The following is a 17,500-nucleotide window of genomic DNA, read 5'->3' on the forward strand; positions in this document are numbered from 1 at the left end:
TCTTGAGCAATTTCGTTGGGATGCCATCGTACCCAGCCGACTTCCGGAAATCAAGAGCGGAAAGGAGTTTTCTGACCTCCTCCTGGGTGGTGACGATTTCCTTCAGTTCGCTCCCGATGATGCGCGACACGCCAATCTCTGGCGCGGCTTCAGTTGGTCCGGAGACGGACTTCTGGCTTTCCGAAATGAAAAAATTGTTAAACGCTTCCGCCTTTTCTCCATCTGATCTAGCCACTGTTTCGTTCGCTGAAATAGGTGGAAGCTCCTTTTTCGGGGACGACCGCAGTGATTTCATTAACTTGTACAGGTTTCGCTGTGGGACACCAGTTACGTTGCCTTGCGCGGTAGTGGATACGAAGGCGGATTTAGCTTCTCTCAGTAGTGTTGTGGTCCTATTGCGTTGAGTAACGAATGTGAGCCAGTTCTCGGCGCTGCGAGTTCTGAGATACTGACGGTAGAGCTGATGCTTGAGTTTAATGCTGCAAAGAAGCTGTTGAGTCATCCATGGTCGACGACCTGGGCATGTCTGGTGTGTACGTCGTGGTGCGAAGTTAGTACAGTACAAGTGTGCTGTGTTGATAAGCGAGTCATGCCAATGCGACCAGAGGTCTGTCATTGATAACTGCGGGATTTCCTTAGCTGGTGGCAAAAGCTGCATTGAGCTCAGGGCTTCTTTCAGTGCGACGACGCGATCAGGGTCCCAGTTCCAGCGCCAAGCTTCGACGTTTTGCTGGGGTGTTGGTGCTTGTGGTGGGCATGCAAGGGACCCATGTCCTCCGACGAGTACATGATCTGACGCTCCGACAGGGGGATACGATGTGACAGATAAGTCTTCTTCTGGTACGTTGGAGATGACAACGTCGAGGCAGGACTTCAAGTTGCCTCTGGAAATACAGGTCGGAAAAGACACGTGCTGGTTTAATCCTGCAGTGTCTAGTAGGTAGCTCAGCAGGTCGCCAGCTCTATCAGTGATATCAGTGGGAAGCCATGAAGTGTGCTTTGCGTTCATATCTCCTACCAATAGAAACGGAGAGTTCATGTTGCAGAGACCTAGACAGGGCTCCAGTTGTTGGCAGAATGTGTAGGGATCTGTGTTTGGAGGACGGTAGGAGCATCCGACTGTAAGTGATACATTCGGTAGGTCAAGTTCGAGCCAGAGTGATTCGAAGTTGCTCATCGTGATGTTTGTTTTGTGTTTGTGTGGGATGGATGAGTGAACATACACGGCGACTCCTCCGCCTCTACAGTGCTGCCGATCATGCCTATAAAGGGAGTAGTCGGGGAGTTCGTATAGAGAGTCTGGCTCTAGGGGGTTTGCCCAAGTTTCACATATGGCGATAAGACTGGGTCTCTTTTCTATGGCTACCTGCGCAATCTCGTCCATTTTGTTGAACAAGCTGCGAGCGTTGAAGCTCAGGAAATTGAACTTGCTTGTCCCGCAGAAAGAGCGTACATGTAACAGTCCCACCCACCACACCGCTTACTCCGGCGCTTAGCCATGGCTATCCCTCCGATTTTACCGCCGAAAAAGGGCAAGCAGGAGGAGGTTGTGCGCCAATTGTAGGCATATGCGGATAATGCCGGCAGAAAATTTGGCAGAATTCGGTACTTTTTCTGGTAAGTTTCATGCATGTTTGGTATGTGGATAAAGAAATGGAGCTGAATTCGAGGAATTGCCCGCCATAAGGTTTGTATGGTTCTGCCGATTTCACTGCTTTTCGAGCAGAATCTGCCACCGTTTCGAGCATTATCCGCACACCCCTAGCCAATTGGCAGAAATCAATTAATACAAAGGCGATTTGAAGTACTGTCTTGAGCATGGAATTGCAGCGCCGTAGCTGTTGTGCCACCACCAGTGCCCGTGCCAGTGGATATGGCTCGCCGAGGGCATTCGTCCAGAGCTCCGGACTGTGAGGGAGGAGTATGGGAGTCTCCACACACAGGTCCAACAGCTGAGGAAATCGGGGAGCACCCCGCCACATCGGTGTGATCATTAGACACATGGACACCTCCTCCCGCGCCACCTTTCGCAGACGGCGCGATATCAGACTGAATGGAGGAAATGCGTTACCGCGGAGGTCGGACCAACTGAGAGTGAACGCATCGATCCTCCACGCAAACGAGTCCAGTTGCCAGCTGACATAGCGAGGCAACTGTGTCGTGACCCGAGAGAGGCAAACAGATCGACTTCCGGCACTGGTGATATGCACTGGAGCAAACCACGGAATACCAGAGGGCTCAACTTCCATTCCGAGTCGAAATTCAGCCTCGACCAATGGTCCGCCAGTCCGCCTGCACATTCAACTCGCCCAGCAGGTACACATGTAGATCTACTCGGCAGAAACCGTCATTATTTTGGTACTCACACACCACCTCCAGAGGCGCACGGCTTCCACATTCTCATCTGAAACCTTCACCAGCCAATCTGACGTTGGATCATTTTTGTAGTTAGTACTACCAGGGAGTAGTAAAATACAGGGAGGTGACACGCCACTAATCGTGATTTTTGATGGGTGCCTCGCGCTTGTTTTTTTTTCTTTCGCAAAAAAAGATGATCTGCTGAATCAATCTTGAGTATTTGTTGAAGAACTAATTCCGTGAAAAGGTCTATCCATCTCATGGAACAGCATTTGTTTTGCTCTTGTGATACATCTGTGTCATCGTCATATGGAAAGGTACCACCCTTCCGAAATTCGTCCCGATCGACGGCATGGAGCAATAGAACGAAGGTGATTTCCTTGAGAACAATACGTGTACGATTGGAGATGAAAAGCGAGTGCACCGATTTCGAAGTCGAAAAAATCTCTAGGACACCACATGATCGGCACTAATTTCTCCTCAGTTGTGATCAACCAGTACTTCTCTACCTTCTTTGTGATGATGAGCATTTCATATTATGGTATGCTAGAGATTCGGGAGTTCACTTTTCGGAATGAAATGTTCCTAAGTTTGTCAAGGATTGAAATGCGGGCTACGTCGTCGTAAACAGCTTGTATCGATACAGGAAAAATCTACGGCACGCAGGGGATATCTCTCAAAGTGATACCACTCTTGCTGGACTTCTATCCTGACATAGTGGTAGTTTGGTCGACTACCAAACTTTGTGAAGGCAGACAATTGTTAGAAATTCTCAGCGCTGAGTTTCTACGGGCTGCAGCAAGAGTACATAACCCCCCAGAGTGTGCAACTCCCACATACCCTGCTGTCCCGACAGAATTTCAAGTTGACGTCATTATTTATGACGCAATGCTCCTTGCACCAGTGATTTACAACATGTGTACGGGTGTCAACGCATCACACGTTTTTCTTTGCAACAATTTGTACAGGATCGATCGGCTTCGGTCAACCACAGGTTATGGATTCGTCTGATAATCCGTGTACAGTGCGCATTGCATCATCAAAATGACGTCAACTTGAAATTCTGTCGGGACAGCACCCATAGTGGAGTTGCACACTCTGGGGGGTTATGTACTCTTGGCTGCAGTATGAGTCCCTTTGACGGTAGGTATTTTACTACTCCCTGATCAAGAGAATCCTGATCCGCGCGCGTGTCTACACACTTCGGTAACTATAGTACCCCAATCTCACCCGCCGGGTGAAAACGGTGCTGAGGCAATCGTCAAACTGGCCGTACATGCTCGTGTCACCTCCCTGTATTTTACTACTCCCTGGTACTACTACTACAGATCAACTGGGACAGTACTCAGTAGTCTAGCGTCTCGCACTCCGCTCAGCTCAGCGTCTAGCACTGCCCCTGCCTCTGGCCTGGTACCAGGTCTACTCCTCCGCCTGGGCCTCCACGGGCAGGCCAATCAGGCCATCACTCATCAGGCACCAGGGCAAGAGCGTCACCGCATGTACATGTAGTAGCTGGCCGGCCGTGTGAGTGCGCACGATGCCGCAGGATGCGGTACTCGATACTCCATACCAGGGCCAAGGCGCTAGGCTGGAACGAAATCAGTCTCTTTTATTTCTACTATTCGTATTAGGGGTCGTCCGTAATTTTCGAAAAATTAAAAAATCCGTCCTCGTGCAAAATTGTCTCTGACCCACCCACCCACCCCTCATTTTTTCCCATTAATTTTTGGATTACCGATGCCGGCATGCCCAGCTCGAAAAATAAGAACTCCTGACCCCATGTTTTCTGACTGCACCTGTGTCAAGTACTAGTAGCTAAGTACAGTGAGTATTAGGTCTACCGACGTCCCGGCCATGCATGCACCGTCCTACAACTACATGAAAGTCCTGTATATCATAGTAGATACTGGTGTTAGCGACAATCGATCCTACACTACGTCTACAGTACAGTACACAGTCAGCTATAATCAGTGCAACAAGTGTATGAAAGTCACTGGAGCAAAAAAAAAAAGTACGAAAAATCAAAAAAATTAATTCCGCCAGCACTCTTGACCACCCACTCTCTTTTTGCCTGAGGACGGATTTTTTAATTTTTCGAAAAATACGGACGACCCCTTTAATAGTTACTAATTCTAGTGTTTGTGCCAGGCTTATCTTGGCACTTGCCTTGGCCCTAGTAGTAGTAGTACTTAGTAGCCCTCGTCTTGAAGTAACAGTTATCACTGGTTATTAGTTGAGATCGCAATCACCATCGCACTCACGTGGAGCCTGGCTGAACAGTGAACACAGCCTGGCTTGAAGGTCAGAGTGTGGTGTGCATGTGCCATGGCATGTGGCGATCTGTCGAGGCAAGTGGTGACAACAGGGCTACGCTGTATCATGCAGGTCTATCACTTACACCTCTGCATCTGCCCTGCACAAGCCACAAGTCAACAAAACCTGTACTAACAGTAGTCTACGCTAGACCACACTACAGACTAGTACAGACTATCCACAGAGCCAGTCAGTCACTGACACTACAGTCAGTCAGTCAGTCTATCGTCTACGGAGTCAGTCGTAGTCTGCATGCAGTCACTGAGTCAGTGACTCAGTCGACAAAAAAATTAATAATTGTGTGTGCACGACGACAGCCTTGGAATGGGTCAAATCTTTATCTCTCGACTAGCGAATTTATCATTGACTTGGCTTTGTTTGCACGTAGCTCGTTTGTCAATGTCAGCACACACCTACAAGTGTAGTAGTAGACCTACCTCCAACTCACGCTACTCTACCAGTCTACGTCAGCGGCTGTATCTAGCTAGGTGGACCGTCCGTGTAGACGTGTCCAGCCTCCTGCTGAGTTCTGGTACGAGTCGCAGCGAGATGCACTGGAGGCTGGTGCTGATTGCCGCATCTTTAGACATTAGGCTCACGAGTGCAGGGAGTGTTTCCTGATGGGAGTTCGCATCAATTTTTATTTTGTCACCCTTTCGTTCCGGTGGCCAACAATCAAGAACCACGCTGGCTGAGATGTTGAGAGTTTTGATATTGTGCTGAGTGAGTGGGGCCAAGCAATCGCGGCGTGGGTGAGCCTGAACCTTCACGAAAAATCCAGTCTCCCTTTAGTGGTGGCTGCAGTGACTTGTCTGCAGGGTAGGGGCGCACTGTTGACTAGCGAAGTGGAAGAATGACGGACCAAGGCGACTGGCAGGCGAACATGTTCCCGCCGAGTCAGCGGAGCTCCGATCGCATGGTCAGAGACGACGTCGAGATGGCGAACTTCGGCGTGGCAGACGAGCACATTCGCAACGACTACAACGGCCAGGGTCCTGGCTATGTCGATCCTGGTGAGTGCTGTGTGATTCCGGGTGAGTCCGCTGGGAAACCTGGAGCTTTTCTAGCTGCTCTGGCATTTCTAGCTTTTAGCCTTTTACTAGGCTTTTACTTTTAGGTGCAATTAATTTTCTGGGGGTGTGTGTGCGTGACTACCTTGATGTACTCATCAGCGAGAACGCTCGTCGTATCTATGTCGGGATAATTCGATTGCCCTACTTCGAAGTCACCAGTAATTATCCCTCCTATAATGCGATGTATTCCGATTTCTAAATCAACAAAATTACTTACTTCGTTCATGTTGTGACCAAGCGATCAGAAAGTTATAGTGTTTGTTGCAGAAGCGCTTGTTCACGTTCCGTGAGCGGCGTACGGTAAACAAAACACACTCGAACAAACAGAACTCTTGATCAGTAAAATCAAAAATACTAAATTATTAATAATTGGTCGTTGCGTCTGGTACTGCTCGACCTGTTCGTGTCACCTGCTGATAATGCGAGTGCACACCGGAACACTGCCTGCCTTCTCGCCTTCGCCGTTTTTTCCATTACTAGTTTGACAGCGTGGAAACACGCCGCCGGGGTAAAGACGCTCGTGCGAGCACGTGGTTCCATTGTCCGCTGCTCAGCAAGAGTTGCGTCCCTGCTGAGTAACACTACTCACAGTGGTTGACACAGACGGAAGCGCATACACCGCTTCAAGCCATCACAACTGGAGTGGTACTTGCACCGTCCATGCTCCAAGTAAATGGAGACCCCCAGTACCTATCTAACACAAACAAAATCTAAGATCATGACAAGACAATGTCCTATTGAATTATTGTGCTGTAGTTTATTTGCACTCAACTGCATGCTGGCATTGATTACTAGCGGGCTACTGCTCTGGTTTGAGAAGGCAGAAACGCAGCACCTGGGAGCCCTGGTATAGGGAGACAACATGGGCAAAAAGTTGAATTGGTGTTGTGCTTCCAGGCGGCCCACAGTTCGCCCTTGGACAGGGCCGATTTATGCATGTCTGTACATGGCATCGCAATCTGGGCCGCATTTGGGGCCAGCCGCCTTGACCCCGATTACGAGTTGCATGGAACATGTAGAACTTCCTATCCCCCTCCCCCCCCCCCTCCCCCCGTCGAAACGACGCACTTCGCTTCAGGCACTAGTATGAACTTTTGCAGTTTGCCTAGGCTAGAACCGGTCCAGTTGGTCAGGCCATGGCAGGACCACCTCTTTGACGACCACCATGTGTTAACTCAGGGGCGTGGTCGGCCCCCCAACTAGGGGGGTGCACGGGAGCCGAGGGGAGCCCCCCCCCCCCGGCAATTTTCTGCAATTTGTTTGCAACCTTTCTTGAATTTTAGAGCATATTTGCATACATTACAATTGCAATTACCCAGATTGAAATATTTGGGGGGTGCACGTGCCCCCCGTGCCCATCGCCGAGCACGCGCCTGTAACTGCTGAGAGGGTCATGTATACCCACCACCTCATACACAAGGTACGAACGGCCGTGGCATGGCCGGACCAATCCAAAACTGCTTCCGCCGGTCCTGTTAAGAAGCCAGGATTCCCTGATGTGCATGAGAAAAGCCCTCTCCGCGATCTCCTGCAGGAGGTCCATGGGCAGTCAAAGCTTGAGCCGTCTCTGAGCTAGCCCATCCCAGTTAGATCAGTTGAATTGATCGTCTAAATTGGGGCACGGTGAAATGTCAACGTAACGCTCATTTCTGGTCATTTTTAGCAGTGTGCTCACAGGGGTGTAGACGAGAGTATGTTTGCCCAACCCAGCGATCGTTAGCTACATACTGAAGCCTATGCTCTACCTGTACATTTTAAAACTTGATAAGATGCTTGCATACCACCACTGACAGCCGTTCGAACGTACCGAGACCGGATACAGCGTCAGATACTGCATCTGATACAGACTAGTATAAGCAGACATGTTTGTCGGGAGCTGAATTTTAGACCTTTTCGTATATCGAGTTTTCCTACTGAAAATTGGATAATTCACTTTCTTTGGAGCAGGACAACATTATTCACTGACTAAATGGTCTGCTTGTACAGTGCATCGTGTTCTTCTGAAAGCGAAAAATAACTTTTTCGGTGTTTCGAATGAAAAGTGGTAGATAAGAAATCACCGGTGACCATATATTCTGCGCTGATTTTTTGTTGTTTTTTGTGTTTTTCTTGGTTTTTGCAAATCTTCCTCACCACGTAGGTATGAGGGTGGAAAAGAAAAAGAACCAGGAGTCGAAAATTCAGTCAGGTTGTACCAAAGATAGTCGGGCATAGTAAAATGCATGGAAAAGTCCGTCCGAAACGTAAATTCCGCCAACATTGGCTTTTCTAAACCAGGTGAGCTAACTCATCTGGCTGATAAACTGAGGGCCGGTTCTGACTATTTGCATCCGCCAAACCGAAATGTTCCGCAACCCGTTCAATTGCAGCACTCGGCCAAGCAATGTTACCGGCCCAGTCCCCGAGCACAGTGCACAGCGTAGAGCACATCAGACGTATTGATGAGTGCATGGAAGAGCGGTGGTCACGTCATGTCATGTTGTCTGAACCGAGAGAACTAAATTCAGGCCTCAAAAAACCCATCTGCGTCAACTTTCGGAACTTGCACAGCTACCCCTGTTTTGTTTTGTTAACTGTACCCTATTTTTTATATTTTCAATTCTACCATTTGGTTTACCTGCCATTTATGCCCAAGGTACGGCATCCTCATATGCTGTGTTGTGCCCTGTGTGTTTGGTGTGTGTGTGTGTGTGTGTGTGTGTGTACGTATGCGTGTGTGTATGTGTATGTGTGTTGCATATGTACACGTGTGTGTGTGCGTGTGTGTATGTGTGTGTGTGTGTGTGTGCACATGTGCGTGTGTGTGTCGTTGTTTAGACTATGAAGATGAGCAGTACTACCCCCCAGTACCTGGTCACCAGCAACCGCCTAACCAATCGCATGGTCAGCAATCACAACGTAAGACTAGGATTGATTATCTTGGTCTCCAACTTATCACAAGACATACAATAACAGTTATTAGTATCAGGCGCGTGCACCGGGTCAAAAAAGGTGGTTTCCAAAAAAATTCGACCGCCATTTTGCAATAAGCTACATGTACATGTACCTGCAGATTCAGCAGTATTACACGCATTACACACTGAAAGAAAGGCTGCCAGTCCCACCGAGCCATCAAAACAAATGTAGTACAAAGGCATTTTCCTGACATAGGATAAATGGATAGGCTAGCCGACGTTATACACGTAGTTCGAAGTAGTGAAGGAAGATTCAGATACTCTTGCTAGTAAGTGAGTCAAAGAAGCAGGTCAATCCATGTCACTGTCTGAGTCCGCAGTGGCGCTAGTCTATAGCCCTGGGAAGACACGCGCAACCGGAATTTGAGACAATTCGCTAGGATCCATGGTATTTTTGTAGTGTTCATCGTAGAGCGCTCCTTTCTTTTGTAGCTGACCGCTGAAGACCTGTTCCTGACGTCAAACATGTCTATGCATGTCTGGACTGTCGTGCAATAGAGGAAAATATTTATGACAAATAATATGATTGCCACCCAAGTGCGGAAGTGAAAATTTGCAATCGCGTGTCGCATCGCAAAAAAGCTTCTGTGAATCCCGCACTGGGACGTAGAATACCTGTCGAGTGCCGTAGCTCCACTATTCGACCTTGGATCGACTTCGGATCTGTTGTAGTCGACAGCTGAGAACTTTCTAATGCGAATAGACCTTTCGATTACTCAATTCCGTTCAGGGAAAGCCGAGTTACGAAATATTTGAGTGTTTGCAGAATGCACTTCATAAAAAAAGGTGGTTTCCGGGCTCCAAGAAAACGACGCGGTGCACGCGCCTGAGTATCGCAACAAGAAGGACAAGCTGAAGTGACATTGAGGTACTTTATTTAACAATGTCAAGTGATGGAAACGATGCGAAAACAATTACTGTATATTCTCTATTATAAGCGCTGTGCTTATATTTTTTCAACAGCCCTCTACCCCGTGCTTATATTGGAGACCGTGCTTATATTTTTCAACCAATACATCCGTACAGAGCAAGAAGAAATACATGCTAGATATCATGCATCCCGCATTGATTTCCACCAAGACCGTGCTAATAATAGAGACTGTGCTTATAATGTTTCGAAAGGTGCTCACAGTGTGCTAGTATTAGAGACTGTGCTAGTAATGGAGACCTGCGCTTATAATAGAGAATATGCGGTATGAAAGGAAAGAGACCTCCTTATTTGTTCTTGCCATCAGTGTGCTTTGCATCTACTTCCAATACTACCATCAGTACTTTTCGTGCATTGTATTCAAACTTTTCACTCAAAGAAAGTGATGCTATTCGTGCTGCTGCTGCTGTGGCTACTGCTGTTGCTGCTGCTGCTGCTGCTGCTGTTACTGCTGCTGCTGCTGTTGCTGTGGCTTCTGCTGTTGCTGCTGCTGTTGTTGTGGTACGCCAGTTGGCATGACCCGCAGCATGTCGGGCCGCGCCGGTGGTGGCATGGTGGAGGGCTGTGAGTTCATGCACGAGCTGCCCAGTCGGCGAGAGCAGGCCAGCACCGCGGCAACCATTCGCCGACGCCAGACCGTGCACAGATCCATGACTCGGCCGCAGATAAACAGCAAGTAAGCGAATAGACGATATGCCGAATAACGCGCAGCTAGACTTGGGAGGGCGTTGCAGAGTAGTTGCTTACAAAGTTCAAAGTTGTGCGGTTAGTTTGAAGTACCTGTGACTTGTGCTCCTGCAGAGCTCAGGGCCTACCGTGTACACATTGTAGTAAAATTGTATGCGGTGCCCTTCCTAATCTCACAGCGTATTATTTGGCATATCTATTGTCCTAAACTATAAAGCAGCATCCTCTTCTCGATGGAATGCATGTACGGTGCTGCTCAATGAAATCCGATCGTGTTATTCCAGTACTTGACAGGTGCTGTGCAGCCCTAGACCGGTGAACACGTGGACTATGACATGGTGCAGGGTGCAATCTTGACTAACGCAGCACTGTGGGCATGTATTGGATTGGCGCTACCGGCTTGCTACTGTGTGCTGCGTGGAAGCAAGACCTGCCTTTGTAGACCTGTTTCTCCAGAATTGAAAGGGATCCAATTCCAGACCTCATATCTGCTATGTCAGTTGATTTGATTTTCCTGTCTACCCCCCGGCGCAATCTTGCGGTAAAACTCGCTGTTTTTGTCTTCTCCTTTTTCCCCTGCTTATCCTCCCTTGGTCTGTGTGTCTGTCCATCCATACAATCTGTCTCTCTGCCTCTCTCTATATCTCTCTCTCTATCCATCTCTCTCTCTACTCCCTCCCTTCTTTGTACTTAGTGGGCGCGAATCACCGCAGTTTGTTGAAGATGAGGTTGACGACGTCTTGCCCAGCCTGAGGGAAGCCGGCCGCTCAGCGTCATCTGCTCATGCTCACAGGCAGTCCATGCGCAGAAGGCCAACTAGGTAAGGAGAAGAATCTTTAACTTAACTGTACCTCTCTCTATCTCTCTACCTATCTTCTCAATCTCCGAACAGCTAGTTGACTTCTACACCGCTCACGAGACAATATGCTACAATATGCACTGGAACTGAAAGGAAATCTTATGCCAAACATCCACGGAGGAATCTCCTTCTGATCTTGCTTTACCATTCTTTCTCTACAACTGATAACCAGCAGAACATGGTCATACACTGCAGGATCTAGGAGATCTCCAAACAAGGTTCGTTGTTCTGGAAATGCGTAGGGGTACCTGGCATAAGTAGGATATGACCCTCGGAGCCGGGTTATACCGTACCCTCAATATAAATCCCTCCTGCTATCGCAGTCGGGATTTATATTCAGCCGGTATAACCCTCTGACTTGGGTTAGGCCACACGTTTTTATTTCTATATTTCTCGTCACCTGAAAATCTAAAAACGTCTGCGAGAGGTGGAAAAAAAAATGACCGAAAAACAAAAAAAGCTTATTAGACCTTTGTTCACACTAAAATCCACCAATACACCATGCAAAATAGCATCCATAGTTAGCAACTAGTAATAGTACTAGTATGTGGTTGGAGCTTCTGTCACAATCTGTGCATTTGCAGCTAGATTGCGCAAAAAAAATGCCGTCCTTGCATCATGTGTCGCGCAGGCCAGGCCAAATTATGTACATGTGCATGAGTGTGCTGGTCCCCACATGCACAGTCACTGCAGCACAGTTTTTTTTTCTTTTTTTCTTCCAGACTCCTGAATCGTATGCGCGCGGGTGACGAGAAACATAGAAATAAAAATGTGTGGCCTTATATCCTCTACTTATAAAATTCCAAAAATAAGATCCAGGTCTTCCAAATGTAGCAAGAGGAGATGAATCTGAGATGCTAATATTTTAAGAGCATTATCCAATGCAACCCTACATATCTGCCAAGACCCAATAAGGAAGAATGTCTCACCTACTTGCTGCCATTTACGTCGTCATTTTTTGACTTGGAAAAACTTAGTCACTGTGTTTTAGCAAATATGTGGCAGGAATGGCCAATTCTGTGTGCTGTGTGCCCTGTGCTCTATGTTAGGCCGGCTGGCCAGCGCGTGTCAGCGTATCGCCAAGTCAAGTGGCAAATAGGCTTGGTAAGTGCTGCAGGGAGTGAAGAACGTGTTGTGCTGGGCCAGTGGGTGATGACCTATAATTGTTCATCGTTATTTCGGGCAATGATCTATAGAGGTTATGCGATACACGTCATTGCCACCCCAAATTCTTCTATATAAGGGGTGTCTGTGCCCGCTTTGGGCATTTTGCCACCCCAACTGGCTCCTATATATGACGGATTTGACGTTATCGCATAACCTCTATAGTTGTAGTAGGTCTATATTTGGTAGTGGTGATTATGATCTTCACGTAGTTGTATAGGAAGTTCATATTTGGCAATCGTATCCCTGTGCTATGCCCCAGGGCCTTTCTCCTTATATGTATTTAGTGTGTATGCTATTCTTGGTAGTACTATGAAGTCTTCCCAGAAATCCCTGGGGGGTCTACCTCTGATTGGTTAGGGCCTTCTATAAGCAGAGTAAGACTTCAGAATAAAGTCATTCCTAACCCTGAAGACTAAGAGCAGACAGTGCCTCGGAGAGTGGGGACAACATTGGTGGCAGCGGTGGCCAGAAGGAAGAAAGTGGAAACAGATGGCGGAAGGAGCAAGGCAGAAAGATGAAGGCTGAAGACGTAGGGAAGTATCCCCAATAATAATGTAAAACAAACTAGCTTGTCCTTTGTGTCCTGCGTCCCGGGGAACGGAATGGCTGTGATTCCGTTGCAACGTGCTGCCGAAAACCGGGACGCAGAGGATGATTCTGTTTGTCGTCGTCAACCTGTACTGCAAGCGATCGGGAGAATAAAGATTTGCAAGCGTGAGAACTGAGAAGATGATCAAGAGAGGAGCTGGTGGGAAAGTCAAGGTGGTGTAAAAGGAGGCAGAGGAGGTGGTGGACCGACACAAGCTGTGGACTGTTGTTGTGTTTATTTTTTATTTTAATTCGCAAACCAAACGGGCAGATCTGCCCAATGAAAAGGTGGCCAATGCAGATAGACTGGAGCCCGGTACGGCAGATACCGCTTGGAGCGTGTGCCCGTGGCTCGCCAGAGGCCAGTGGATGTGTCTGGCATCGCCGATTGTGTGTTGTCCTTTTTGTTTTTCGTCTTTTTGTTGTCCTGCTCACTGTGTTGACCGATCTTGCTTCTCTTGAGTTCGTTGCTTGTTGCTGTATTGTTTGCATTTGGTTGTCGTTCTGTTGTTCTTCATCGTTTTCGTTGTGGTAGATTTACTTTGCGCTGCTGCACGCTTACGATTTTTCTTTGCGTTTCAAGTCATGTGGGCATGACTTAAATTGGCAGGGGGGGGGGGGGGGGGGTTATGTTGTATGTCTATTACTAGGTGATGATCTATTATTGTTCATCTATATTTGGGTAATGATCTACATTTGTTGTGGGTCTATATTTGGTAGTGGTGATAATGATCTTCACGTTGTTGTATGGGAAGTTCATATTTGGCAATCAAATCCCTGTGATATGCCCCAGGGCCTTTCTCCTTATATGTATTTAGTGTGTGTGTGCTATTCTTGGTAGTACTATGAAGTCTTCCCAGAAATCCCTGGGGGGTCTACCTCTGATTGGTTAGGGCCTTCTATAAGCAGAGTAAGATCTCAGAATAAAGTCATTCCTAACCCTGAAGTCTAAGAGCACACAGCTAGTACAGTGCCTCGTGGAGTGTGGAGTTGCTGCTGGCCATGGCGTGGTGGTGTGTTGCTGGCTTGTGTTGTACTACACTCTAGCGCCATGTGCGAGTCCAGTTTGCACACTATTCACAGTAGCTCATTGGGAACTGGACCCCTAGGCCTAGTGGCTGACAGTCCACCTATTCACAGTGTGAAGCAGAATGCAACCCAGCAGCAGCAGCAGTAGCAACAGCACGCGGGAAGTTGAGCTGATAGTCTTATCGCCGTCACTGTGCAAACACCGAGCGCCGATTTCCCGCCGACTGGAGCGCCGTGCCGTCGACAGCGGCAGCGGTCACGTCATCCTCACCGGCTTGAAAGTGTGTAGGAGTAGAGCGTGCTGCTTGTCTTGGCCTTGGCACTTCATGCACTCTCTTTACAGGTACTTTAAAGCCTTGGCACTTCATGCACTCTCTTTACAGGTACTTAAAATGCCCTCCTTGTCGGGCATTGGTTGTGAGAGTTACCACCTCACCCTCACCGTTAGGCGCTGCATCTGCCACCCTGGTATACCAGGCATGGTGGCAGCCTGGCATGAGCGAAAGTTTCCTAAGCTGGTTGCGCTTCTCAACACAATTGTTTAGCCGGTGGTAGCGCGGATGTTCGAACTTTACCTTTTATAGCCGATTAGCTGGCACCTTGTCTAACACATTCACACCTTGCATAGCTTATGTTGCACTGCTGTCAGCCATTTCGTTCTCTTTTGCTCCGCTTGCCACCAGTAGTCACCGGTGAATTCCAGGGCAAAGCCGCGTGTCGTATTGAATCCATGTCAGGTGGCTAGTGGATGCGTTGTACTTCTATCTATGGCAGACCATCAACAGCGTTGCCCTTTCTTTGCGATACTCATTGCTGGTGGTGTATATGTGTTTGCAAATGTGACTCTGTCTTGGTGTTGTGTAGAAATGGAAACTACTGAAGGAGTCGATGGCCAACTTCTTCTACCACTTGGGCTTGTGGCGTGGCACCATGAAGCGGATTGAAGGTAAGTGTGACATAAGCCCACTGCGCAATGACGTAATTTGTACCATAAACACCCCTCACAGCCACCTGGGCATGCTCGTCTGGGGGTGTTGAACAGTGCATTCCTGATCCCAGTGTACTCACATGCATTACTCATACCTTCCATATTTGGCAATGCACAATGGGCATGGCGAATATCACAAGTGGCGTCTGGACCGGTGCAGGCTCTCAACACCCTCGAGACGCTTGGATAGTGTTATGTAGGGCGAGCAACGAGTGTGTACACACACACAGCTGAATTTCACTTGCAACGTCTGCAGTCGCGGATAGAAACCGCCCAAAGGTTCTTGCCTAGAAAAATAATTTCGCCTTTCTCTGGGCGATAGAGGTTAACTCTTTACCGTTTGTGCGTACATATTTTGATCGCTCGCGGTCGATGACTTCTATGCGCACAGCGCTAGACTGGTTCACCGCAGAGAGCAGGGATTTCCCCTACTGATAGCCAAGATGTACGCGCAGAGGTTGCCAACACATTTTTTGTGTAATGCAATATAAAAAATTGCGGAAATCGCAACTTGAAAAATGCTCTTTGGGGTAAGATGTTTTCGACTTTCGCTTGAGCTGGCCTCGCGACTGCCCTGCTGTGCAAACCATGGACGCCGAGCAAGCTCTTTTGCTTCTGGAGACCCTTCCTGACGACCCTGTTGCCGCCTCATCCAGCGAAGATGAGTTGGTGGAGCCAGAAGATTCTGTTGAAATTATTTTTTTCTGACGACGACAGCGACGATATGTTGAGTGAAAGCAGCGCCAGCGAGAGTGACATGGATATCACAGACGACAGTGCCGTTGAGATAAGTGCTACAACTGGTGTAGGGAGACGTGGCAGAGGGAGAGGACACGGCCGTGAAATCGGCCGTGGTCGCGGTAGAGGTCGTGGTGCACAGGTAGAGCCAGCAGTGTAGGCTGCACTAGTCGATATTTGCAACACGTGAGACAATGCTGATACTGCTGTGACTGGTAACACTCCTGCATTCCACCCAGAGAACGAACCAGCCTGAGGATGCCACTCCAGTGCAAGAATCTGATTTCTTTTGATTGTTACCTGGCACATTGCAACAGTTTGCCCGATCTGCAATAAACCCAAAGTTCATGTGCTCAATAGTGAATTTTTTCCGTTTTCTGGAATTGAAAGTTGTTGGATCACATGCCTGAGGGTTTTTACTTTCAGAATCACCCTATGTTGCACATAATAAAAGTGAAAAATAAATAAGTAACGGCATGAACAATGACGGTCGGTTTTTTCTGTACAAATACCTAAATCGGTAAAGGGTTAAAAACGAAATGTTGACCTTTCAACATGATTGTACAACAAACCAGAGTAAGCGTGTGAGTGAAGAGCGCCATATAAGGCCAGTATACCGTCACCAAAGAGAGGCTATCAAGCTAGTGTCCTGCTGGATATTGAGGTCATAATAATGCCACGAACCCATGATACAAAAAATGAGTGGTGGTTGCAGTCCTCCCTGAGGTCGAACGATGCAGCTGTGTGATGCCCTCGCTGTGCTTCAATCTACACAAACTGAGAGCATGGAGCCCTACACACGTGTAATGCTTACTGCTCTCGCCTCCATCTTCATAATTATACAATGCATCTAAACAGAAGAAAAAATGCAGATATTTCCCCTGGACCACCGAAAAAAGGAGGACAGGAGGTTCCTTTGAAAATTCCTAAAAAGGCATAAGAGGCGAGCACTTTTGGGTGGTCCCTGACTGTGGATAAAGGTTTCGAGTGTAGATTTCCAAAAAAGGAAGGAAAGGAATCAAAGGATTTTCTTTCAATAATTATGCCCTAAAAAGGCGGAAAAGGGCGAGCATTTCCATTTTATGTGCATGCCTGATGAGAAGCCAGTAAAGAAACTTGGCAAAACTTCCTCTTATCAAGAGCTTGGATATGGGCTCATTGACTTGCACTTTGGTTTCCTTGGAAACTAAGAGGGAAAACTGGTCACTTAGAATCTGTTTATTTTACAGGACTCCCCCCCCCCCCCCCCCGCTTCCCCCCTCCCCCCCCCCCCCCATTCGCCTCCCCCCCCCCCTCCCTAATGTGTGCATCATGTGTGTTTGTGCGTTTTGTCTTCTGTAGGTCGATTCGGTACCGGAGTCGTGTCGTATTTCCTCTTCCTACGCTGGCTGGTCTTTCTCAATCTTCTCCTCTCGCTGTTAGTCATCAGCTTCATCTTCATTCCGCAGGTAAACAGCACATGGATGGACATCATGGGTGGCACATTTCAAACCCATCCATGGTTTCCCATCACGCGCTGGTGAAATCCTGAACTAGACTTCCTCCAGCGTGATCTGTGCTTTCTGCCGTGTAGAGAGCGAGAGGAAGGGGGAGCTCTTTAAGAGCGAGAGGAAGGGGGAGCTCCTTAAGCTGTGAAAGCTGACAAGTCGATATCCTGTAATTAGGCAGATTTGCCTGTTTGTTCTTCGACTCTAAAAATACGAAAAAACAACGACAAGTGGTAAAATTTTGCCGACGCTGCGAAAGGGTCTTTGTGGTGCAGCACTCTCGTGGTGCGTAATTAACGTTAGCTCTGACTGAACTGCACACAGTGCCACA

At 48.0% G+C, this 17,500-nt stretch overlaps 1 protein-coding gene across 2 annotated transcripts in view; it reads left to right on the forward strand.

Moving 5' to 3' along the window:
- Nucleotides 1-5,144: 5,144 nt before the first annotated feature.
- LOC135811821 (transmembrane channel-like protein 7) overlaps nucleotides 5,145-17,500 on the forward strand; it is a 30,486-nt gene continuing 18,130 nt past the window's right edge. Inside the window, exons 1-7 of one of the 2 annotated variants that reach the window (XM_065325067.1) lie at nucleotides 5,145-5,705; nucleotides 8,562-8,642; nucleotides 10,137-10,302; nucleotides 11,008-11,133; nucleotides 12,222-12,276; nucleotides 14,821-14,902; nucleotides 17,024-17,130. In XM_065325067.1, the coding sequence (XP_065181139.1) occupies nucleotides 5,525-5,705; nucleotides 8,562-8,642; nucleotides 10,137-10,302; nucleotides 11,008-11,133; nucleotides 12,222-12,276; nucleotides 14,821-14,902; nucleotides 17,024-17,130 (798 nt within the window). In that variant the 5' untranslated portion in view covers nucleotides 5,145-5,524. The remainder of the gene's footprint in view (nucleotides 5,706-8,561; nucleotides 8,643-10,136; nucleotides 10,303-11,007; nucleotides 11,134-12,221; nucleotides 12,277-14,820; nucleotides 14,903-17,023; nucleotides 17,131-17,500) is intronic. The other variant, XM_065325068.1, reaches the window with a different exon arrangement.

Source organism: Sycon ciliatum, chromosome 3 (genome assembly GCF_964019385.1).
Source record: "Sycon ciliatum chromosome 3, ocSycCili1.1, whole genome shotgun sequence".
Taxonomy (NCBI): domain Eukaryota; kingdom Metazoa; phylum Porifera; class Calcarea; order Leucosolenida; family Sycettidae; genus Sycon; species Sycon ciliatum.